The sequence below is a fragment of the Nerophis ophidion genome, linkage group LG23 (genome assembly GCF_033978795.1).
Source record: "Nerophis ophidion isolate RoL-2023_Sa linkage group LG23, RoL_Noph_v1.0, whole genome shotgun sequence".
NCBI classification, from domain to species: domain Eukaryota; kingdom Metazoa; phylum Chordata; class Actinopteri; order Syngnathiformes; family Syngnathidae; genus Nerophis; species Nerophis ophidion.
This window is the reverse complement of record NC_084633.1, coordinates 41,693,270-41,717,961: the sequence shown is the minus strand read 5'-3', so window position 1 is coordinate 41,717,961 and position 24,692 is coordinate 41,693,270. Positions and strand designations below refer to the sequence as shown.

At 39.7% G+C, this 24,692-nt stretch overlaps 1 protein-coding gene across 5 annotated transcripts in view; it reads left to right on the top strand.

Moving 5' to 3' along the window:
- Window positions 1-4,519: 4,519 nt before the first annotated feature.
- Window positions 4,520-24,692, top strand: part of hgs (hepatocyte growth factor-regulated tyrosine kinase substrate) — a 33,442-nt gene continuing 13,269 nt past the window's right edge. Inside the window, exons 1-14 of one of the 5 annotated variants that reach the window (XM_061884652.1) lie at window positions 4,520-4,674; window positions 9,237-9,321; window positions 11,717-11,792; window positions 11,918-12,010; window positions 13,540-13,657; window positions 18,379-18,431; window positions 18,547-18,615; window positions 18,742-18,866; window positions 20,667-20,779; window positions 20,895-21,001; window positions 21,081-21,176; window positions 21,260-21,298; window positions 21,375-21,539; window positions 22,611-22,824. In XM_061884652.1, the coding sequence (XP_061740636.1) occupies window positions 4,638-4,674; window positions 9,237-9,321; window positions 11,717-11,792; window positions 11,918-12,010; window positions 13,540-13,657; window positions 18,379-18,431; window positions 18,547-18,615; window positions 18,742-18,866; window positions 20,667-20,779; window positions 20,895-21,001; window positions 21,081-21,176; window positions 21,260-21,298; window positions 21,375-21,539; window positions 22,611-22,824 (1,390 nt within the window). In that variant the 5' untranslated portion in view covers window positions 4,520-4,637. Of the gene's footprint in view, window positions 4,675-9,236; window positions 9,322-11,716; window positions 11,793-11,917; window positions 12,011-13,533; window positions 13,658-18,378; window positions 18,432-18,546; window positions 18,616-18,741; window positions 18,867-20,666; window positions 20,780-20,894; window positions 21,002-21,080; window positions 21,177-21,259; window positions 21,299-21,374; window positions 21,540-22,610; window positions 22,825-24,692 lie in introns of all 5 variants that reach the window. The other 4 variants (XM_061884655.1, XM_061884654.1, XM_061884653.1 and 1 more) reach the window with 4 other exon arrangements.

Below are 24,692 nucleotides of genomic sequence, written 5' to 3'. Positions count from 1 at the left end.
ATATATATATATATATATATATATATATATATATATGGGGAGGGGGAGTGGCCTGTGGACCTGCAGCGAAATAAGGTGCGCCAGGACCGGATGGCGCAGTGGGAGAGTGGCCGTGCGCAACCCGAGCGTCCCTGGTTCAAATCCCACCTAGTACCAACCTCGTCACGTCCGTTGTGTCCTGAGCAAGACACTTCACCCTTGCTCCTGATGGGTGCTGGTTGGCGCCTTGCATGGCAGCTCCCTCCATCAGTGTGTGAATGTGTGTGTGAATGGGTAAATGTGGAAGTAATGTCAAAGCGCTTTGAGTACCTTGAAGGTAGAAAAGCGCTATACAAGTACAACCCATTTATTTGAGATCAGCGACAAGTGCGTAGACGGCCCACCTGGGCCTGGTTATCTGATCACCTGTCGCTGATCTTGATGCCAGTCCTGGTACACTCCACTTCGCCGCGGGTCCGCAGGCCACACCCCCCTCCACAATATATATATATATATATATATATATATATATATATATATATATATGTATATATATATATACATATATACAGTACAGGCAAAACATTTGGACACACCTTCTCATTCAATCTTTATTTCAATGACTATTTACATTATAGATTGTCACATCAAAACTATGAATGAACACATGTGGAGTTATGTACTTCACCAAAAAAGGTGAGATAACTGAAAACATGTTATTATATTCTAGTTTCTTCAAAATAGCCTGATTACTGCTTTGCACACTCTTGGCATTCTCTCCATGAGCTTCAAGAGGTTTTCACTTCGCAGGACTATAAAAAATGGGAGCCATCAAATCAGCAAACATTATTCCCGGGCACGGCCACCGCTGCTGCTCACTGCTCCCCTCACCTTCTAGGAGGTGATCAAGGGTGATGGGTCGAATGCAGTGAATAATTTGGCCACACCTAGTGTGTGTGTGACTATCAGTGGTACTTTAACTTGAACTTAAAGTGTCATAGTTTTGATGTGACAATCTACAATGTAAATAGTCTTGAAAATAAAGAAAACGCATTGAAACGAGAAGGTGTGTCCAAGCTTTTTGCCTATACTGTATATATATATATATATATAATTTTTCCCAGCAGAGAAAAATTTTCTTTTTTTTTAAACACTAATAGAAATACAGCATTTTAGGGAAAAAAAGCGACACATTTGTTCCCTAGCGGCCAAAAACAGTCCCATTAAAAATGCATTTTTGGTAACTGTCTCGACATAAATTAATCAAATCATTTATGTTGCTACTTACAGTATATGATAAGCATGTGTCTCTGTTGATGTTCGAAATGGTCTTTCTGTCCCCCCAAAAATCTTATAAGTAGGTTTGCGTGTTTTCAGGCAAGCTTTTGTGTTTTAAAAAAAAATCATCTAATTAAATCATGGTGACACACTAGCCTTTAAAGGTTTATGATATAGGTCTAAATATTTATGTATATTTTTTTTTTCAGGAAGAAAATGTGTTTTAACAGGAAGGATTTGTTCAATGTGGAAAAAAATGTCAAAATATTTGATTAAGCAGAAGAAATAACACTGTGAGAATCAGTGTTGCTGCCAATACTTGACTCACGGGCCTAAGAACAATAAAGTAACAGTCATGGAAACATACTTCATTTACATAATTCATTCTGACAAAATACCCTTTTTGCATCTTGTCCACTGTACAGACCAACACAATACTCAGTAGAGGATGTGGCAAACTAACAATGAGTGCCAGTGTTCCAAGTGCCAGGTCGTGACTCATGTACATGACCGACGTCAGCCTGCCACAAAGCTGATTGACACACACTCTCAACACTCGGTGCGCTCTTTTCATCGAATATATATATATATATATATATATATATATATATATATATATATATATATATCTTGATTGGATTATCCAGAGAATAGTGCTCGATACCATGGTAGAGCGCAATATGTATGTGTGGGAAAAATCACAAGACTACTTCATCTCTACAGAAGTGTTTCATGAGGGGTTCCCTCAATCATCAGGAGATTTTAATGGAAGCATTCACATACAATGGTTTATATAGGGCACAGAGTGGGTGGGTACAGGCAGGCGTAGGGTGTGGTGATTGGCTCATGTGTTACCTAGGAGGTGTTTCCGACTGTGGCGGCATGTTGAAATGATTTCACTGCGCTTGTTGAGGGATGATAGATCTGGATGATATATAATAAACAGTTTCTCTTTTAAACATAGGTTGCATCTTTTATTACCACTGTTGTAAGGTGTGCTGGATGCAAGAATTTGCCATGTTACTGAATATTCAACATTATTCAACATTTTAAATATATATATATATATATATATATATATATACGTATATATATATATATATATATATATATATCCATCCATCCATTTCCCACCGCTTATTCCCTTTGGGGTCGCGGGGGGCTCTGGTGCTTATCTCAGCTACAGTTGGGCGGAAGGCAGGCTACACCCTAGACAAGTCGCCATCTCATCGCAGGGCCAACACTGATAGACAGACAACATTCACACTCACATTCACACACTAGGGCCAATTTTGTGTTGCCAATCAACCTATCCCCAGGTGCATGTCTTTGGAGGTGGGAGGGGCCTATCCCTAGGTGCATGTCTTTGGAGGTGGGAGGGGCCTATCCCCAGGTGCATGTCTTTGGAGGTGGGAGGGGCCTATCCCCAGGTGCATGTCTTTGGAGGTGGGAGGAGCCTATCCCCAGGTGCATGTCTTTGGAGGTGGGAGGAAGCCGGCGTACCCGGAGGGAACCCACGCAATCACGGGGAGAACATGCAAACGCCACACAGAAAGATCACTAGCCCGGGATTGAACCCAGGACTACTCAGGACCTTTGTTTTGTGAGGCAGACACACTAACCCCTCTCCCACCGTGCTTCCCCTTTATTTATAATATGCAACATAATATACAACAAGGAAATAATGAAAATCAAAACAAGTACAGAAACAGTACAAAACAGCGCCAGGGGGTTGTAAACTCAAGTAAGTAACAAAAATAGAATGCAATATATATAAGAGTACCATGAATTGATTAAGGGGTTCGAGGTCGCAGGGGGTTGCTGTATTGCATTAAAAACTTGATTTTGACCCACTTCTATGGTGGAAGAACAATGAGCCCATATATGCATATATCCTCTTACTGCCAAGGTAGCCAGGCTGGGGGGGGGGGCGTTGATTAACGTGGACCCCGACTTAAACAAGTTGAAAAACTTATTGGGGTGTTAGCATTTAGTGGTCAATTGTACGGAATATGTACTGTACTGTGCAATCTACTAATAAAAGTATCAATCAATCAATCAATCAGTAATTTAAATTTGTAATACAGCATCATCGTTTTCAGAGCTTTTTGCTTGTTAGAGGTGGAGAGTGTTTTAACGTAGAGTTCAAATTATTTTTTAAAGGCACAAAAAACAGGTCGGGTATTGAGAAACAGAACATTTATTCATTGACTTGTCTTTTTTTAAATTTTTTTAAACAAGTCAAAATAAGTCCGACAACAGAATAAAACATTACAAAACATTATAAAAACAGTACAAAACAGCGCCAGGGAAGGATGTGCGCACTTCTTTTTTTTTTTAAATGTTTATTTATAAATTTCAACATTTACAAACAGTAAGTCGTTAATGCGTCTGCCTCAGAATACGAAGTTCCTGAAGTCCTGGGTTCAAATCCAGGCTCGGGATCTTTCTGTGTGGAGTTTGCATGTTCTCCCCGTGAATGCGTGGGTTCCCTCCGGGTACTCCGGCTTCCTCCCACTTCCAAAGACATGCACCTGGGGATGGGCCCCTCCCACCTCCAGAGACATGCACCTGGGGATAGGCCCCTCCCCCCTCCAAAGACATGCACCTGGGGATAGGCCACTCCCACCTCCAAAGACATGCACCTGGGGATAGGCCCCTCCCCCCTCCAAAGACATGCACCTGGGGATAGGCCCCTCCCACCTCCAAAGACATGCACCTGGGGATAGGCCCCTCCCCCCTCCAAAGACATACACCTGGAGATAGGCCGCTCCCACCTCCAAAGACATGCACCTGGGGATAGGCCCCTCCCCCCTCCAAAGACATACACCTGGAGATAGGCCCCTCCCACCTCCAAAGACATGCACCTGGGGATAGGCCCCTCCCACCTCCAAAGACATGCACCTGGGGATAGGCCCCTCCCACCTCCCAAGACATGCACCTGGGGATAGGTTGATTGACAACACTAAATGGTCCCTAGTGTGTGAATGTTGTCTGTCTATCTGTGTTGGCCCTGTGATGAGGTGGCGACTTGTCCAGGGTGTACCCTGCCTTCCGCCCGATTGTAGCTGAGATAGGCGCCAGCGCCCCCCGCTACCTCGAAAGGGAATACGCGGTAGGAAATGGATGGATGGAAGTCGTTCATTGGCTTGTCATAAATGCACGAACGTCACGGCAATACCGCGTTGAAGCTCCGGAGGGCGCAGTCGTCCTGCGATGGCGGCGCTTCTCGACCGGAAGCAGGAAGTGCCTTGAGACTTGTGTTTCTTCCGGCGCTGACTAGACGCTAGCTTAGCATCAGGAGAAAGCTGACGGCGTGAAAGTGCGAGCCAGCGTCGAGCAGAGAGCCGCCACAGACGCACCACAACTCCCACTCCGACATGGGGAAAGGCGGAGGTTCGTTCGAAAGACTCCTGGGTAAGTTGTGAACGTCATTGGTCAAGTTAGAAGTATTGTTTAGACGCCGGGCTGTAGGCGGCTAATAGTAGCATGCTAACAACTCTTAGCTCAATAATCACTACATTAATAACTACATCAACAACTACATTAATAACTACCTTTCATGTTGTTTTTTTCATCATCTCACCCACATTGGCTTCATTTGTGTCGTGTGCAAACTCTGGGTTGCTGTCGGTCAATATAATCTTAACCAAGAATGATGCCGTTATAGATTGTAACGTTTGCTCCAATGATCCCACGTCATAAGAAGAAGAAGGAAAAGACGTGCCTTCTGTTCTTTACTGCACTTTAAACTACACCTTCAATGTAGTCTTTAACTATTGTACTGACGGCAGACAACAGTGCTACAAAAAAAAAACCAGTTAGAATAATACATCATGAGCAGTGTTTTTCAACCACTGTGCCGCGGCACACTAGACCAGTGTTTTTCAACCACTGTGCCGCGGCACACTAGAGATACAGTCTGGTGTGCCGTGGGAGATCATCTAATATCACCTACCGTATTTCCTTGAATTGCTGCCGGGGCGCTAATTAATTTAAAACCACTTCTATCAGTAGCCAGAGGAGCCTCTTCGGTGATAGACTGCTTCATCCAAAGTGCAGGACTAATACTCAAAAACTCCTTTGTCCCACACGCTATTATAGACTGTACAACTCCTCTCTGGGGAGGGGAGCGAGGGGTACTAGGATGACGGGGGTACTAGCATGACAGGGGTACTATGATGTTTTTCCTTTATTACCTCTTATGTCATTTATTTCACCCCATATTTGTTCCCACTACCGCACCTTAAGTTGGAGTCTTTAATCTCGTTATATGCAAATATAATGACAATAACGTTCATTCTATTCTATTCTATGACGGGGGTACTAGGATGACAGGGGATGCAAAACAATAACAGTGCAATACATTTTCATAACATGGTCACTACTGCCTAGTTTCTCTTATTATATTCTTATTTTACTGTTATAGTTTAATTCTCATTGTTGCTTTTTATTTCTATTCTTGTTGTAATATTTGTCTATTTTGTTTCTATTATAACCCCATTATTTACTTTTTACCGTTCGATTGATCTGAACTCTGTACACTGCTGCTGGAATTTTTAATTTTCCTGAAAGAACTCTCCTGAAGGAATCAATACAGTACTATCCATCTATCTATCTAGCTATCTATCTATCCATCTATCTAGTTATCCATCTATCTATCTATCTTCTCACTCCTGCACTTACCAAAGGCATGCGTTAAAAGTAAGCATGCGCTAAATATTTTAAAACCTCTTCTCACTCCGGCACTTACTAAAGGCATGCAGTAAAAATTTGAGTGTGATGTAAGGATACCATCATGAAAAACACATTTAATTAAAAAAAAAAAACGTTATTATGGTCCTACCTTTACTTATAAATGAAGTCCACGCCAGCTCCTTCTGATCAAAAGCATCGATAACTTGTTTATTGAAGTCTTCCTTATCTTTCTTCAGTTGTAAAAGTCTCTCTGTCTCGATGGAGATCTTCCTTTATTACCTCCTGCTTCGGTTGAATGTCCAGTTTAGAAAACTGCTATCAGTTAGCTCGGCTCCTCGAGTGTGGGCGACGACAGAATTATCCTCTTACAACTCCCCCTCAAGTTCTGCTCCGTGGGTGATCTCTTTATCCCACCGCTGCCACCATGAAGTGTTATTGTATAAATAATACACTGGGTATTTAGGACTGGAACATGCTTTATTTCAGCCCGGTTGTTTACCTAGCCAGCATAGGAGTGTTACATCCTAAAAGGTCCGTCGTGCAACCCCCGCGTCATATCCGTCCCAGCACGTATCACATGACTCATTGTCACTTCTTCTGCAGCCAAGTAGTCGCAAGAAGGATCACTAGCGCCCTCTACCACCAGGGGGCGGGAGTCATTTAATGACTCATATTTGACACACGCAGCTACGGTATTGTGACGGTGTTAAGCCGTCGTCTTGCGGGTTCCCAGGACCACCAAGGAAGGACATGGCTTGAGCAGTTTGACTTTGTTTATTTTTCAATAAAACCTCAGTGCAGGTCGCTCTTCCGCTCCTCCTCTCTGCTCACTCGCCGTCTCCTCGCCGCCATCATGCTCTGCCTGTCTGTCGGACCGTCAGCTCCACCTTTCCATAGGTACCGGTATATTAATAAAACATAGCTGCTTACTGTTCTTTTTAGCATACCGGTATTCAATAGCCTGGACGTTAAATCCTACTGAATAGCTCTTGATCTTCTTCCCTTTATGCGATTTCAAATTACCGGTATTGAAATCAGCCTCCTCCATTTTGAAAATGATGACAGGGGAAGTGTCACTCGTGACGTCACGAGTTTGACCCGGCGGTAATACTAAGCATGCGCTAATTATTTTGCACATGCTATATGCACATACTATATGCCCGGCGGCAATTCAAGGAAATACGGTATTTGGGTTTAAAATATTTTTTGCAAACCAGTATTAATAGTCTACAAATGATGTGTCTGTCAGAGTAATCAGTAGGTGGCAGCCGGTAGCTAATTGCTTTGTAGATGTCGGAAACAGCGGGAGGCAGAGTGCTGGTGTAAAGGTGTCTAATGCTTAAAACCAAAAATAAACAAAAGGTGAGTGCCTCTAAAGAAAAAGCATCGAAGCTTAGGGAAGCCTATGCAGAAGAAAACTAAAACTGAACTGGCTACAAAGTAAACAAAAACAGAATGCTGGACGACAGCAAAGACTTACTGTGGAGCAAAGACGGCGTCCACAAAGTACATCCGAACATGACATGACAATCAACAATGTCCCCACAAAGAAGTATAAAAAACAACTGAAATTTCTTGATTGCTAAATCAAAGTAGATGCGGGGAATATCACTCAAAGGAAGACATGAAACTGCTACAAGAAAATACTAAATAAAGAGAAAAAGACACCAAAATAGGAGCGCGAGACAAGAAGTAAAACACTACACACAGGAAAAGAGAAAAAAAGTGCAAATAAGTCAGTGTGGTGTGACAGTACACCTACTTTGAGACAAGAGCTATATTCATGCATGTTTGCTTATGCTTTAAAGTTTAAAGTACAATTGCCACAACCACTTTTTGCTGTCAACTGAGTTTCATTTTTAATGATTTCTGCTGGTGGTGTGGCTCCGGATTTTTTCAACACAAAAAATGTGCCTTGGCTCAAAAAAGGTTGCAAAACACTGGGCTATAGAGAACATACAAACCTTTTATTTATTGAATCAAAAATAGTGAAATTCCACCACAAAGTGAATTTGCAAACAGCTAAAATGATACACAAAGCAAAGTATAACCTTCTAACCAAGTATATACAACAATTCTTCTATAAAAAAAAGAGGACTAATATGATCTTAAAGAAAAATGTCATTTAAAACATTTGTACGCACGCGCAACTCTTAAGACCTTCAGTATATCAGTATGTGGAATTAAATGATGGAATGGATAAAGCAAATAAATCAAACAATGTACTAATATGATCCACTTCAAGAAACTCTTCAAATTGTTTACAAAGTACAAAGAAAAATAAACATTCTGAATTTATTTCATCCATCCAGTCATTTTCAAGATACTCTTACTCATCTCACCATATGAAATGTAACTTACTTCACTAATTATTACTTATTTTTATTGTCATTACTTATGGAGTATATTGTGAATATGTTGAGAACAGGAAGTGAACAAAGGTTTTAGCTACTGTGATGTAAAACAAAAGGGGTAGGATTAAATAAGCTCTGCTTCTTTTTACTCCTTTTCCAACATGTTGAAAAGAGAAACTGGAAATTGTGATCATGTTGTATGCATGCATGTTACAAATACACTCAAACTCAAACAAATACTCATTCACAACGGAAAGGAATGGAACGACCTCACAACAAACTTAAAAGTCTTAACAGATGACTGTTAATTTGTAATTGAAGTTAAAACGTGACTTTGGAGCAATCAAAGTTGAGGTGGGCACCATGTTTGACATGTCAACTTCATGTCTATTATATTTATGCATGACAACATTTTGATTTCAGATGTGAACAAGAGCATGTGTTGTCTGTGTTAGGATGTAAAAGATGTCATTGAACGGGCATTTTATGACTTTTCTTAATTTGGTTACATGCTATAGTATAATTTTATTACATCTTTTTTTTTTTATCGCTTTAATTTAGGTAGCCAGAAACTGCAGATGGAAATGAGCTGCTTAGCTATAATCTGGTGCAGAACATATTTGTATTTGAGCTTAATGTCCCTTCAAATAAAGACTCAACTAAACTAATTTAGTACACTTGCACAAACAAGTACATGCAGACTGTATGCGATAAGGTGAGGTTTTTTCCCCAGCAAAAATGTTTGTTTAATACTTTTTAAGTAGCTCTTTGGAAAAGTTATACATTTGTATTTGCCTTTATATAATTCTGTTTCTTCACCTATGGTTACAAGTAGCTCACATGTACCACCAATGGTACTAGAGAGTCAGTGTTTTAGTTTATATGACTAAATATGTGTCACCATTAATGCACCTGTGATCATTCCAGATAAGGCCACGAGTCAGCTGCTGCTGGAGACCGACTGGGAATCCATTCTGCAAATCTGTGATCTCATTCGACAAGGAGACACACAGTAAATCTCCTATTTAGGGCTGGGTGATATGGCTGAAAACTATATTACGATTCAAGTGTTTTATATCTGTCGCTATCGATAGTTATTGATATTTTTATGACCAATGGAAAATAAGGACAAGGAAAAAGTTTTGATATTTAAAATGTAAGCTTCCTTTAATTATAAATGCCTAAGATTTCAAGGCAGAGAGGAAATGACAGCACACCCATACTCAATCCATGTAAACACAATTCTAAAATCACAATAACCTCATAAAATGAGGGTGCAACAACGAATTATGTAAGAAATGCACAATAAAGTGTAACAAATTAGTGCAAAGTGTGAAAATCTAAAAATACAGAAGTCTTAAAACTGCTTGTTGCAGGTTTAAGTTAGTCTGTTATCGGGCTGCAAGTCAGGATAGTCCAGTAGTCAACGACTATCTTAATGATTAGTCGACAAGTCAGATCATAAAGCGTACACATATTTAATGGATCTAATTTTTCCAACGACTTTTAAACACACCTAAGTTATTTTAGGCATGTGCTTACGGACAACAATGATGACTACCGGTAATTCCTTTTATAAATATTTATTCATATTGCACATCCAGCTGTTACAAAAAATAAATTTACTATTACAACGTTGTCAATTTAAAATAAAGGAAAGAAAAATCGCAAAAAAAATACTTGTTTATGTTTTAAAGCAAACCAGTTACAATAGCAGCAATTAAAACAAACAAAACACCAAATCTAACTTCCTCAAAAACAAAATAAGGATTTTGACATGATGTGGTTAAAAAGCTGCACACTGGTATAGTGACTATTGAAGAACTCCATGTATAGAATTGTATCAGTAATGAATTCTCAACATGTTAGCTATTTAATAGATTGTATGTTTAATCCTATCATACCTCCGCATTGGTGCCTAATGTCTGTCTCTGTGTGTGTGCGCTTCCAGCAAGGTATTCATGTCTTAGGCAAAAATAGTTCTTACACTTCAAATGTTTTCACTGGCGATGTTTTTGTGAGTGGTGGCGCAAACTCTCTTCCGCCCGGAAAAACACAAGTGATGACGTCACGACTATTGTCGACAAATACAATTGTTGGCGACAAATTTTATTGTGCGCATTTGTCAATAATGTCGACTAATCCTTGCACCCCTAGTCAGTTAGTTTAAAGCAGGGGTGCCCACACCTTTTCTGCAGGCGAGCTACTTTTCAATTGACCAAATCGAGGGGATCTACCTCATTCATATATATAATTTATATTTATTTATTTATGAAAGAGACATTTTTGTTAACAAGTTAAATGTGTTTAATGATAATACAAGCATGTGTAACACATATGGATGTCTTTCTTTCACGAAGACAAGAATATAAGTTGGAGTTTTACCTGATTCTGATGACTTGCATTGATTGGTATCAGACACTAGTGATGATAACGTACACATTTTCAAATGGAGGAGAAAAAAAGTTGTCCTTTCTGTACAATACCACATGAAAATGGTTGGTTTTTGGCATCTTATTTATCCAGCTTCCATACACTTTACAAGAAAAACATTGCGGGCAAATTCCGTAGCTTGTTCGCTTGTGCACGCCAGCTTTCTGAGACTCTTATTTTGTTAGCGCAGGCAGCATGAAGCAGCGCTTTTATTGTGAAGATAAGAACTATGCAGTAGGCCTTTAGAGTTTTGACGGAAGGTACGGCGCGACAGTCTTTTGAAATAAAAATTGTTTCTCGCCGTCCTGTCGGTCATTTTTTCTTAACAATGATCTCACAGCAGCCAGCGTCATCTCACAAGACCCTCGGGTGCTGTGAATGTCAATCAAGTGACGTCTTGGTGAAGATTGATGATCGTTAATTTTTAAGTCTATTTTTTTAAAAGCCTGGCTGGCGATCGACTGACACACCCTCTGCGATCGACCGGCAGCTCGTGATCGATGTAATGGGCACTCCTGGTTTAAAGTATTGTAAGGAATTAATTTCCCCGATTAGGGAACAACCTGTGGATGAAAGAGATGTACTCTCTGCAACACTTATTAGTTTCTCCTCTAACTCATGCAGAGAATCAACAGCGAGACAGCAAGATAGTGCAACTAAACGGGAGAATTGATACTGTTACGTGATTGGCTGTTAGAGCGTCCCTCCCATTGCTCAGTGATCACTTCCTATTTTGCTTGGTTACCATATCGTGAATGCCTTTGTTCTTGCTACTAACTTTGCTTTGTAACTTACGTTTTCTTCTGAGCAGAAATATATTTATATGTATTGAACGTATAATCAAACATCATTTTATCTATCGTGATATGTATTATCGTTTTATCGACCCAGCCCTACTCCTACCCCGCTTTTTTGAGTCATTGTGGTCATATTTTAAAATAAAAAGGTAATTGATTGCATATTTCTCCAATCAGGGCTAAATATGCAATCGCCGCAATTAAAAAGAAGTTGAACGACAAGAACCCACATGTGGCCCTCTATGCACTCGAGGTAAGATTGAAAATTTGTAGATAAAAGCACAATAGTGACATATGTGGGCACAGTTGTATACAACTCGGCTACTTGCAATCGCGCTGCAATATGTGGGAGAAACCATTCTTTCCCTTCCTCTTCAGGTCCTTGAGTCCGTGGTTAAGAACTGTGGACAGACGGTTCATGATGAGGTGGCCAGTAAAGTGACGATGGAGGAATTGAAGGATCTGCTCAAGGTGGCGTTGTAACGCCTCGTTTTTCAAACATCTTTAAAGGGAAAATGCGCTTGTTTTGCCCTTCATTCACAATCTTTATGTAGACAAGATCACGTGTTTTAGTCACAAAATACGGCAAGTACGAGGTGGCTAATAGTGCAGCTAATGGGCATACACTATTCTGCCTTAAAGCTCTCTAAGAAAACATCCAACAACCACCAACAATACTCCATTTACATCTCGTGACCTGAATATTAATCAATTATTAGTGATATTGTTATTATAAGCGCTAACGCAGGCAAGCCATTTTTAGCAGTGCTGTGGTCACATAAAGCTAGCTTTATTGACATGTTGAACTGGTGAGCTGCTGCATCGCCTCTGAGTTGGTGAAAAGCAATTGTAGATTATAAATCATGCCACTGACCTGTGCAGTAGAAGCTTGTTTCCATAAACCGAGAAGTTGGTCAACTTTGACATTCACGGCGAGAAAGACATGAAAGGAGGCTTATTTGCCTTTTTTTTTTTTTACCTGCATGTGGTTTATGATTGATTTTTCATCTAAACGGGAAGATATAATCATCCCATTAGTCAGCTTCTGATTAAGGACAGACTTTTATTGTCTGATTGATCGTTTTATTGTGTTCCTAGTTTGAATATCTTGTAAGCACATGGCAATACTGCTACATGATGTTTAGTATTTTACTAAAGCTGGATCTGTTTAGCAGACAGCTTCCAAAACTTGTAGCTCATCCTCCTTATATTCAGTTTACCAGGAATTGATTTACGTGGACCCGGACTTAAACAAGTTGAAAAACTTATTGGGGTGTTACCATTTAGTGGTCAATTGTACGGAATATGTACTGTACTGTGCAATCTACTAATATGTACTGTACTGTGCAATCTACTAATAAGAGTTTCAATCAATGAATTTATAAAAATATAGGGTTAAATATAAGATAATTTTGTCCCAAAGTAGTCTTTGTTGTCTCTCACGAGGTCTGCAAAGAGTAATAATACTGTTGTTTTTTAAAAGAAAAGTAAACATGCGTTTGTGAAAGTAATCCGCAGACATTTGCCTAAATTGACAAAAATGGTTATGAATGTGCATGTTGTTACATTACATATATATTTACAGGGTTTATGTAAAACCATGGAGGTTTTTTAAAATAAGCTCTATAGGTGGAATAGATCAACTTCCATTGGCTCCATTTTTAACTGACTTTTGCTAGTGTTTATTTACAAGTTGGAGTGCATAAGAAAAATAAAAACATAATATAAGATGTGATAGACTTTATTTATCCCACAATGGGGAAATCATGTGTGGTTGTCTCACATAAAGATTGTGAATGATAGCCAAAAAAAAAAGTGCAGTTCGAATTTAAAATGAACCAGCAAATTCTTTGTGTAATTACGTGCCAGTCGTCATGTGATCTAATTTGTTTTTACTCGTTCCTATAGCAACAGCTCAGTTTGTAAAGCGACAAAATAACATAATATTATGCAAAGATGTAAAGACAGTTTATTTAAACAATTCTCTTCACTAGAAACAGACAGAACCAAATGTCCGGAACAAGATCCTCTACCTGATCCAGGCCTGGGCCCATGCCTTCCGCAATGAACCCAAGTACAAAGTGGTACAAGACACCTATCAGATCATGAAAGTGGAAGGTACGTGGACATGTGTATGGTTTTTATAGTTTCTCATTTCTAAACCTGGACTGCAGTGTGAAGCCATTAATTTGCATTTGGTTGCGTCAGTGATTCACTAAATGGGTGAAATACGCGGCCATTGTTTCCGCAAGACTGCTCCAGTAGAGTGTATGGTGATGTAAGTTGTGCGTGGCGAGACAGTGGAGTGCGAAGAGAGAGGACGAGAGCTATTGGCCCAAAGAAGATGAGTGAAGCCATTTCAGGTTTTGCGATCATTTCAAACTGAGAAAGACATACAATATGGTGAAATGTGTACACTGTCAAACAGATCTGACATTAAAGAATAGCAGCACTACATCAATATTTCAGCATGTTACAAGAAAAACACCCTGAATATTAAAGAGCAGTAAAAAAACATAAACTAGGTCAATGTTTATTTTGGCAGCTAACACCATTTTATATATTTAACTTGCATAACAAATACCTTATTCAAACATACTGGGGCATGATATTTAATAAACTCCAGTATAAATGTGTACAGACCCCAATTTAGCCCCAATGCTGCCTCGACGTCACTTGTATGCACGTTTCAAGAAAGTAAATACAAAGAAAGTTGACCGGATTCTGTAAATGGAATAGAACAGAAAGTACTTTATTGATACCTGGGGGAAATTCAGCACCACAGTTCGCTCAAAAACACTTAGATGTTTTTTACATGTGAATAATATAAATACAGTCTATATTCACGTGCGAATAATATAAATACAATCTATAGTCACATGTGAATAATATAAATACAGTCTATATTCACATGCAAATAATATAAATACAGTCTATATTCACATGTGAATAATATAAATACAGTCTATAGTCACATGTGAATAATATAAATACAGTCTATATTAACATGTGAATAATATAAATACAGTCTATATTCACATGCAAATATAATATAAATAAAGTCTATAGTAACATGTGAATAATGTAAATACAGGGATAAATAATAAAATAAAATATAAAAACGCCACTCCTATAAAAATTAGTGTTTTCCATCCATCCATTTTCTATCACTTGTCCCTTTCGAGGTCATGGGGGGTCTCTCAGCTGCATTTGGCTGATAGGCGGGGTACACCCTGGACAAGTCACCTCATCACAGGGCCAACACAGATAGACAACATTCACACTCACATTTTCTTATGTGAAAATAAATGAAATAAATATTTATGAATGGATATTTACTGACTAGTGTAATATATTTGATAGAGTTCTAATCTTTTTATGACTGTTAAGTGTAGGCAACATGGACATGAGCGTGAAACTACGTTACCTTTTTTCCAACGCCCGTCAACAACTCAGCCAATGCACATAGCATGTAAGCAAATATGCCACAAATACGTCCATCCTTCAACAATTGCTATTTCTTCGAAATTAAAATATATATTCATATACTACATATAGCCTATTATTTGCCCAGTTTTGACTAGTGATGCACCAAAAATTTGGCCGCTGAAAAAATACTTTGCTCACTGTAACTGGATGTTGCGATGAAGTATCCACTGTATCGTCTTTCCCTGCGCGCACAAATGTTGTAGCTTATCCTAAGCTGATGGAAAAAACACATTCAGGTCGCATTGCGTTTAGACTCATGTCACATTTAAAAAGATCTGGTTCTGATGCGAAAAGGTCTAAATATGAAGCACTTTGGAGCGTAGACTGACCAAACAAATCAGATCTGTGTCACTTGAGGGCACATATCAGATTTGGTGTGCCGTGTAAATGCAGCCAAGTTGTTAAATACATTGTCACTCAATTTATCTTTGAATCTATTTGTTTAGTTCTTTATTATCTAGTGCAGAGGCCGGCAAACCCAAAATGTTGAAAGAGCCATATTGGTCCAAAAATACAAAAACTAATCTGTCTGGAGCCGCGAAAAAATAAAAGCCATATTACATACAGATAGTGCCATGAGATATAAATTGAATTATGAGGACTTAAAGGAAACTAAATGAGCTCAAATATAGCTACAAATGAGGCATAATGATGCAATATGTACATACAGCTAGCCTAAATAGCATCTTAGAATCGATTAGCTTGCAGTCATGCACTGACCAACTATGTCTGATTAGCACTCCACACAAGTCAATAACATCAACAAAACTCACCTTTTTGCATTCATGCACAACGTTAAAAGTTTGGTGGACAAAATGAGACGGAAAAAGAAGTGGCATAAAACACGTCTTTGAAAGTCGGAGAAAGTTATACATGTAAACAAACTACGGTGAGTTCAAGGACCGCCAAAATGAGTAGGACAAAATGGCGCTCGCCAAATACTCGAATCAGTAAAGCATGTTTAATATAAACAGTGTGCTTTATAACAATTAGGGAGCTTTGTGTCATGTTTGTCCTCCTACAGAAACTACATTAAAGCAAAAAATTTTTAGTTTTTTTTTCCACTTATCTTTTTCCATTTTTCATACATTTTTGAAAACCCCCCAGAGAGCCACTAGGGCGGTGCTATAGAGCCGCATATGCGGCTCTAGAGCCGCGGGTTGCCGACCCCTGATCAAGTGGCTGGCTTTAGGCTACCCAACTAATATATAGTAATGATCTCATATTAAAAGTGCAATTTGAATGTTACATGCATTTATAAGAAGAAAGGTCATCAGAAAATCTGTTTGTTTCAACAATTTTTTCTAAATGTCTGGAGGCTGTAAGGTCTGTTTTACTTGATTATTCTATGAACCAAACAAATTAATAGAGAGATTACATGGTTTTTAAAATAAAACACAGCTGCAGCCTTGGGTAGTATCCTTTTAAAATTGTACGATATACAGGTGCTGTTCATATTATTAGAATATCATGAAAAAGTTTATTTCAGTAATTATATTCTGAACGTGAAACTTACATATTATATCAATTCATTACACACATAGTGATATATTTGAAATGTTTATTTCTTTAAATTTTGATGATTAGTACTGACAATTACTGAAAATCCCAAATTCTATATCTCAGAAAATTAGAATATTAGTTACGACTAGTACCAAAAAATATTTTTTAGAAATGTGGGCCAACTGAAAAGTATGAACATGGAAAGTTTCAGCATGTACGGCAATCAATACTTAGTTGCAGCTCCTTTTGCCTGAATTGCTGCAGCAATACGGCGTGGCATGGAGTCCACCAGTCTGTTGCACTCCTCAGGTGTTATGAGAGCCCAGCTTGCTTTAATAGTGGCCTTCAGCTCTTCAGCATTGTTGGGTCTGGCATCTGGCATCTTCCGCTTCACAATACCCCATAGCTTTTCTATGGGGTTAAGGTCAGGTGAGTTTGCAGGCCAATGAAGAACAGGGATACCATGGTCCTTAAACCAGGTACTGGTAGATTTGGCACTGTGTGCAGGTGCCAAGTCATGTTGGGAAATGAAAACTTCACCTCCATAAAATTGGTCCGCGGCAGGCAGCATAAAGTCTTCTAAAACTTCCTGGTAGACTGCTGCATTGATCCTAGACCTCAGGAAACACAGTGGACCAACACCAGCAGATGACATGGCACCCCAGACCATTACCCATTGTGGAAATTTGACACTGGACTTCAGGCAACGTGGATTCTGTGCCTCTCCTGTCTTCCTCCAGACTCTGGGACCTTGATTTCCAAAGGAGACATAAAATTTACTTTCATCTGAAAACATAACTTTGAACCACTCAGCAGCAGTCCAGTCCTTTTTGTCTTGAGCCCAGGCGAGACGCTTTTGACGTTGTCTCTTATTCAAGAGTGGCTTTACACAAGGAATGCGACAGCTGAAGCCCATATCTTGCATACGTAGGTGCGTGGTGGTTCTTGAAGCACTGACTCCAGCTGCAGTCCACTCTCTGTGGATCTCCCCCACATTTTTTAATCGGCTTTGTTTGACAATCCTCTCCAGGGCGCGGTTATCCCTCTTGCTTGTACACTTTTTTCTACCACATCTTTGTCTTCCTTTCGCCTCTCTATTAATGTGCTTGGACACAGAGCTCTGGGAACATCCAACCTCTTTGGCAATTACCTTTTGTGTCTTGCCCTCCTTCTTTAAAGTATCAATGGTCATCTTTTGGACAGTTGTCAAGTCAGCAGTCTTCCCCATGATTGTGTGTCATACAGAATCAAAACGAGAGACCATTTAAAGGCTTTTCCAGGTGTTTTGAGTTAGTTATCTAATTAGAGTGTGGCACCAGGTGTCTTGAATATCTGACCTTTTCACCATATTCTAATTTTCTGAGATGTTGAATTTAGGGTTTTCTTTGGTTGTCAGCTATAATCATCTCCTTTTTGGCAAAAAACACTTGAAATGTATCAGTCTGTTTGGAATGAATGTATACATTCTACAAGTTTGACTTTCTAAATGGAATTAATGAAATAAATCAACTTTTTCATGATATTCTTATAATATGACCAGCACCTGTAGAGTTAAGCGGAGGTAATTTCAGTGAAATTATATTTCAAAACATGCACATTTTGTGAAATATCTGTGTGAGAAGGGAGAGGAGTACCAGTGATGACAAACAGAAGCAGAAGTTGACTGTGACATAGGGAAGCAGTCTGGCAGCCTGGCAGCCTAGTGCAATCTGAGCAATATAATGCATTAACATTGGCAAGCGAGGCTCTATTTGCAGTACCTAACAATTTCATCATAGGGCTTTCAACTTTACATTTGCCAGTAGAGCTGATGAAAGGTTTTATGATGATTTGTTTGTCTTTTCTAGGTCATGTGTTTCCTGAGTTCAAGGAGAGTGATGCCATGTTTGCAGCCGAGCGTGTAAGTAACATTTTTCTTGCATTGCCTGATTTCCTCTGTGGCAGTATTTATAGTTTGATGGCATGACTGCCAGGACCTCAGTGTCTATAAAAAGAACACATTCGTACCCATTCAGGCCCCAGACTGGGTTGATGCAGAGGAATGTCACCGGTGCAGAGTTCAATTTGGAGTTATGACGAGAAAGGTAGGCGGGGCTTACCTGAAGTGGGACATTGTAAACATTGCAACACTTCTTTCAGTCACACCGAGCAGTGGTGGGTTATGACCCACGAGCACAGCTTGACCTGGATTTGCATTCGCTTTCTTTTAGCACCACTGTCGAGCCTGCGGGCAAATTTTCTGCGGCAAGTGTTCGTCTAAGTGTTCCACCATTCCCAAGTTTGGAATAGAGAAGGAGGTCCGCGTCTGTGAGCCTTGCTTTGAGCTGCTAAACAAGTGAGTGTGCAGTGGTGATTTTACACCTCAGCTTTCTCATGATGGTTTATGTTCATTGTAGATGTATCCAATGTTAAGAATACACTCACTTGCCACAACAATAGTTGACTGAACTTAAGTGCAAGTAATTCTGCTTTTATAAGTCTAAACATGTTATATTTAACTCTGTTTTTTGTCCTCTGTGTCAGCCTAATGTTGTGTGTTCTATAATACCACTTGAGTTTACAACATGAGTCAAAACTGCTGTAAATGACCAACTTTTTCACTATGTAGGGCAGTTGTACTTTTATGGTGCTTCCATACATTCAAGGAGTCCTATTAATGATTTTAATCTACATTTAACAATAGTTGGGATGTATGCTGAGTGCCGGTTCCTAATTGGGTCAGTCCAGGAGGACTGTTAAGATTCTGGACAAATTATACAGAGATCAGCATTTTTTTTTTCATCCAGCGAATTGTCGCAATGATGACGCGCGTGCACTGTCACATTCACTTTAGGTGCCGCTACTACGCATAAAATAAGACATTGGTAGAATGTCATAATCCTCTTAATAAAATCACAAATAAGGAAGGTACACCAGACAAAAGGTCATCACAATGTAACTCGGCAATATTCTCTCAAAAGTCACTAGGCTAGTTTAAAAGGAACTGCACCTTTTTTGGAATTGTGTCTATTGTTCACAATCATTATGTGAGACAGGCAGATAAAAGTTGTTGTTTTTTCACTTGGGTAGCAATGCAGCTAATGGGCGCAATCAATTCTACCACTAAATAACTTTAAAAATGCATTCAAAAACCCTCAGCAATACTTAATTTATGTCCTGTAACCTGTATAATAACTTAGCTGTAGTGACTTTATTGTAGGAGAAAACACTGAGGAACTATTTTTCTATTGAATTTTGTAAAACACACACAAGCGTTTTGTATCCGGAAGGGGTTGTTGCTAGAAGTCAGACGTAGACTGCTACGGAAACGGAAATGAATGTGCAGAAAAATTATCGTATTTTTCGGAGTATAAGTCGCACCTGCTGAAAATGCATAATAAAGAAGGAAAAAAACATATAAGTCGCACTGGAGTGTAAGTCACATTTTTGGGGGGGAAATTTATTTGATAAAAGCCAACAGCAAGAATAGACATTTGAAAGGCAATTTCAAATAAATGAAAAATAGTGAACAACAGGCTGAATAAGTGTACGTTATATGAGGCATAAATAAGCAACTGCTATGTTAACCTAACATATTATGGTAAGAGTCATTCAAATAACTATAACATATAGAACATGCTATACCTTTACCAAACTATCTCTCACTCCTAATCCATAAATCCCATGAAATCTTATACGTCTAGTCTCTTACGCGAATGAGATAAATAATATTATTTGATATTTTACGGTAATGTGTTAATAAGTTCACACATAAGTCGCACCCCTGGCCAAACTATGAAAAAAACTGCGACTTATAGTCCGAAAAATATTATAAGCCTAATAAACCAGCAAAAATATTAGAAACACACACTGCTGCTTGTATTGACTCTCATCAGATTAAATTAAAGTTAAAATACCACTGATAGTCACACACACACACTCAGTGTGGTGAAATTACCCTCTGCATTTGACCCATCCCCTTGTTCCACCCCCTGGGAGGTGAGGGGAGCAGTGAGCAGCAGTGGTGGCCATGCTCGGGAATCATTTAGGGGATTGAACCCCCAATTCCAACCCTTGATTGCGTACGGAACAAAATGTCAATGTGAATGCTCTTATTTACAAGTTTGTTTCTCCACCCAATCCCCCTCTTTATCAGCCACCCCACCCTCTCTCCTCCACTTAGGAAAGCTGAGGGCAAAGCTCCACCCACCAGCTCTGCCGAGCTGCCCCCTGAGTATCTGACCAGCCCGCTGTCACAGCAGTCGCAAGTAATTCTTTAAAGTTGAGGCTCGCAGGCATCAAAATGGGCAGCCTGCGATAGGATGTACTGTATCCATAATTTGGTGTGATTTATTAGAATGTGTCCTTTTTCTGTCTCTGCATGCCCCCCAGATGCCCCCAAAGAGAGATGAGGCTGCGCTGCAAGAGGAGGAAGAGCTCCAGCTGGCCATCGCCCTCTCCCAAAGCGAGGCGGAGGAGAAAGAGCGAATGGTGAGGATGCATGGCTGCACACTTATTTTTCATTTTTACAGAAAATAAGCCTCTTCTAAAGCGAGGTGTGCGTTTGCAGAAACAGAAGAACTTGTACACCGTGTATCCCAAAGCTGACCCCACCCCCATTACTTCTTCCGCACCCCCAGTCAGCACCTTCTACACATCCCCTGTTGTAAGAGCTACCTCACCCCACTTCTTTGCACCCCGTGACCACTTGCCTGTTGACTGACTTTTCTCCCTATCACTTTTTTTTAGAACTCCTCGGCTCCTTCAGCGGAAGATGTTGACCCTGAGGTGAAGGATCCCATCTTCAACAGCTCTTGTTGTCACATTCGACATCAATTTATGATTTTTTTTTGTTGTGCTCCAGCTGGCACGTTACCTCAATAGAACATATTGGGAGAAGAAGCAGGAAGAAGCTCGCAAAAGTCCCACCCCCTCAGCCCCTGCTCCTGTGCCATTGGCTGAGCCCCTGTCATCCATCAGTCAGCCTGCAGAAACTTGTGTGCCTGTGCAGCCAGTCAGTATAGTGGAGGTATGAAAATATATATATCATGTTGTGAGGACGGCTCTACCAAGATATTACCGTATTTCCTTGAATTGCCGCCGGGGCGCTAATTAATTTAAAATCTCTTCTCAATCCAGCGTTTACCAAAGGCATGCGGTAAAGGCAAGCATGCGCTAATTATTTTAAAACCTGTTCTCACTCCGTCGCTTACCAAAGGCATGCGGTAAATTTAGGCCTGTGCTTATAAAATTGAGTGTGATGTAAAGATACCATCAAGAAAAGCACATTTATTAAAAAAAACTTTATTATGGTCTTACCTTTACTTATAAATGAAGTCCATGCGCAGCTCCTTCTGATCAAAAGCATCCATAACTTGTTTATAGAAGTCTTCCTTATCTTTCTTCAGTTTTAAAAGTCTCTCTGTCTCGATGGAGATCTTCCTTTATTACCTCCTGCTTCCATTGAAAGTCCAGTTTAGAAAACTGTTTTATTTTACATATGTAATCCTCCATGTTAAAAGTGCAAGCGAAAGGAAAAAATAAACGATCGCTGCTCACTCTTGCTGGTTGTTGTCACTTCTTCTGCAGCCGAGTAGTCGCAAGAAGAATCACTAGCGCCCTCTACCACCAGGACGCAGGAGTCATTTAATGACTCATATTTGACACACGCAGCTACGGTATATTAATAAAAAATAGCTGCTTACTGTTCTTTTTAGCATATTCAATAGCTTGGACCTTAAATCCTTCTGAATAGCTCTTAATCTTCTTCCCTTTATGCGATTTCAAATGATTGAAATCAGCCTCCTCCATTTTGAAAATGATGACAGGTGAAGTGTCACTCGTGACGTGACGAGTTTGACCCGGCGGAAATTCTAGACGCGCTAATAAAAATAATATTTTGCGAAACGAGTTTGACCCGGCGTTAATTCTGAGCCGGCGGTAATGCTAAGCACGCGCTAATTAATTTGCGAAACGAGTTTGACCCGGCATTAATTCTAGGCAGGCGCATACTATATACCCGGCGGCAATTCAAGGAAATACGTTAATGCTCACATAGTACCCCAGAGGTCATAATGTATCCCCACGTGTCGTCCTCCAGCAACAGTACCAGAACGGGGAATCCGAGGAAAACCACGAGCAGTTCCTTAAGGCTCTGCAAAACGCAGTCACCACCTTCCTCAACCGCATGAAGAGCAACCACATGCGCGGGCGCAGCATCACCAACGACAGCGCCGTCCTCTCCCTCTTTCAGTCCATCAACAACATGCACCCGCAGCTGCTGGACATACTCAACCAGCTGGACGAGAAGCGACGTGAGTCTTTGTTTGTTTCCAAAGAGGATTCACCCCCCCATGTATGTCTCAAAGAGGCCTAAGTCAACATTCAATAAGTCAGTTCACCGAGCGATAAAGGAAGGTTAAGTCAGTAACTTTCCCAGCGTCGATAATTGTTGTGACAGGCTGCAAGAGGTGGAGCAGTTACTCTTTGCAACAGCTGCGGGCGTTTTTACTACATGCTCATCAACGGTGATAATGACCCCATTAAATTAAAGTGATCAAAAAGGCATGATTGACAACTGCGCTTCCATAAACTCATGGAAGGACTAGCTGTAGCTTGTTTGCTAGCTGCAGTGCAAACACGAAACTGACAGACAAACATATTTTTCCCCATTAACAAACATACCCAAGTCTGAACTTTTATAAACATATTACGGTATAAACCAGTAAGGTACAGTGTTCACATTGAACAAAGGCTGCGCTGTCTTGGCACAAAGTAATTGATATAAACTCCACAGTGTCTTATTGAAAGATACAGGAAGTGAACTTGTGTGATGTCACATAAGCAGGAAGTGAACTGAACAGACCACCCGATTAGCAATTGTTTAAAAATAATCTTAAACGTTTACAAATTAAACTGGAAGAAGGTAAACATATTTAAACACACAAATACAAATAATGTGGTTTTTATGAAGCCAGAGCAATATTTGATTTTTCCTCTGCCAAGAAAGTATATTGTGTTGCTATTTATTTTAGTGATAAAAAAAAATACAACCTCAATAAAAGGTTTTGGTACTTTTTGAGCACATTAAACAATATTGCAATAATAATGACAACCATAATAATTTTGGTCACAATAACTTTTATTTAGCCATTTTATTTATTATTTTCGTTGTGTCCTCCACCTCCTCCTTAACAGAGACGGAACACTTATGGTTGTGATTCTTTTTCAAGTGCAACATTTTGCTAAGTAAGTATATTTTATTAATATTTGTTTTATTTAACTTGGAGTAAAAGTTTACATTCCAATTACAAAGTTAAAATACACGAGAAATCCAAGTTTATTGCATTTAAAAGAGAATACTTTATTTTACATAACTTATAGTTTAGGGGTGTAATGGTATTATTGATACCGCGATATTGCAATTTCAAAGTCTTCACAATAATACTGAACAAAAACTTAGCATGGTTTTTGTGGTGCTTTAGCGTTGGCCGGCAGTGAAATTAAACTACATCTCCCAGAATCCTCTGCGCAAGGCGGTGCGCATGGAACGACACCATTAGCAGGAAGTGAAATGTTTTTGTAGTAGATGAGACATTTCCTGAAAATTTCATTAAGATGGATCCGTAACTGTTTGAATTATGTTGCTAACAAACAAACCTTGGCGAAAACATAACCTCTTTGGCAGCAGTAAGAAAGCCTGCGTTTTGCAAAGTCAAGTGTGCCACTTTTGTCTCAAGCGTTTCCAAGGCGACACAGAGCCAGCTGGTCACGTTGCGCCACACACCGCGCCAAATAGGAGGAAACTGAAAATCTACTTGATAAAATCGGCAATTCATCCATACCATTTTTTACTGCTTCCCTCTTTCAATGTCACGGGGGGCTGGAGCCTAAGCAGCTGCGCTCAGGCAGAAGGACATTCCGGACAAGTCCCCACCTCCATAAAATGTCACCCTGAAAATATATTTAAAGCCAGCAAAGCCAAACATTAGTTTGTGAGGTATTTACATTATTAAAAGTTATGTTGGTAACTTTTCTAAGAAACAGCATATTCCAGACTGTTCACTGTGGAGGACACTGCTTCTCTAAGTAAAAGTTGAAGGGCACTTTGGTGAAAATTGTTTTACACTGTATGTTTGCATTGTCACAAGGGGTGTAACGGTACACAACAATTTCGGTTCGG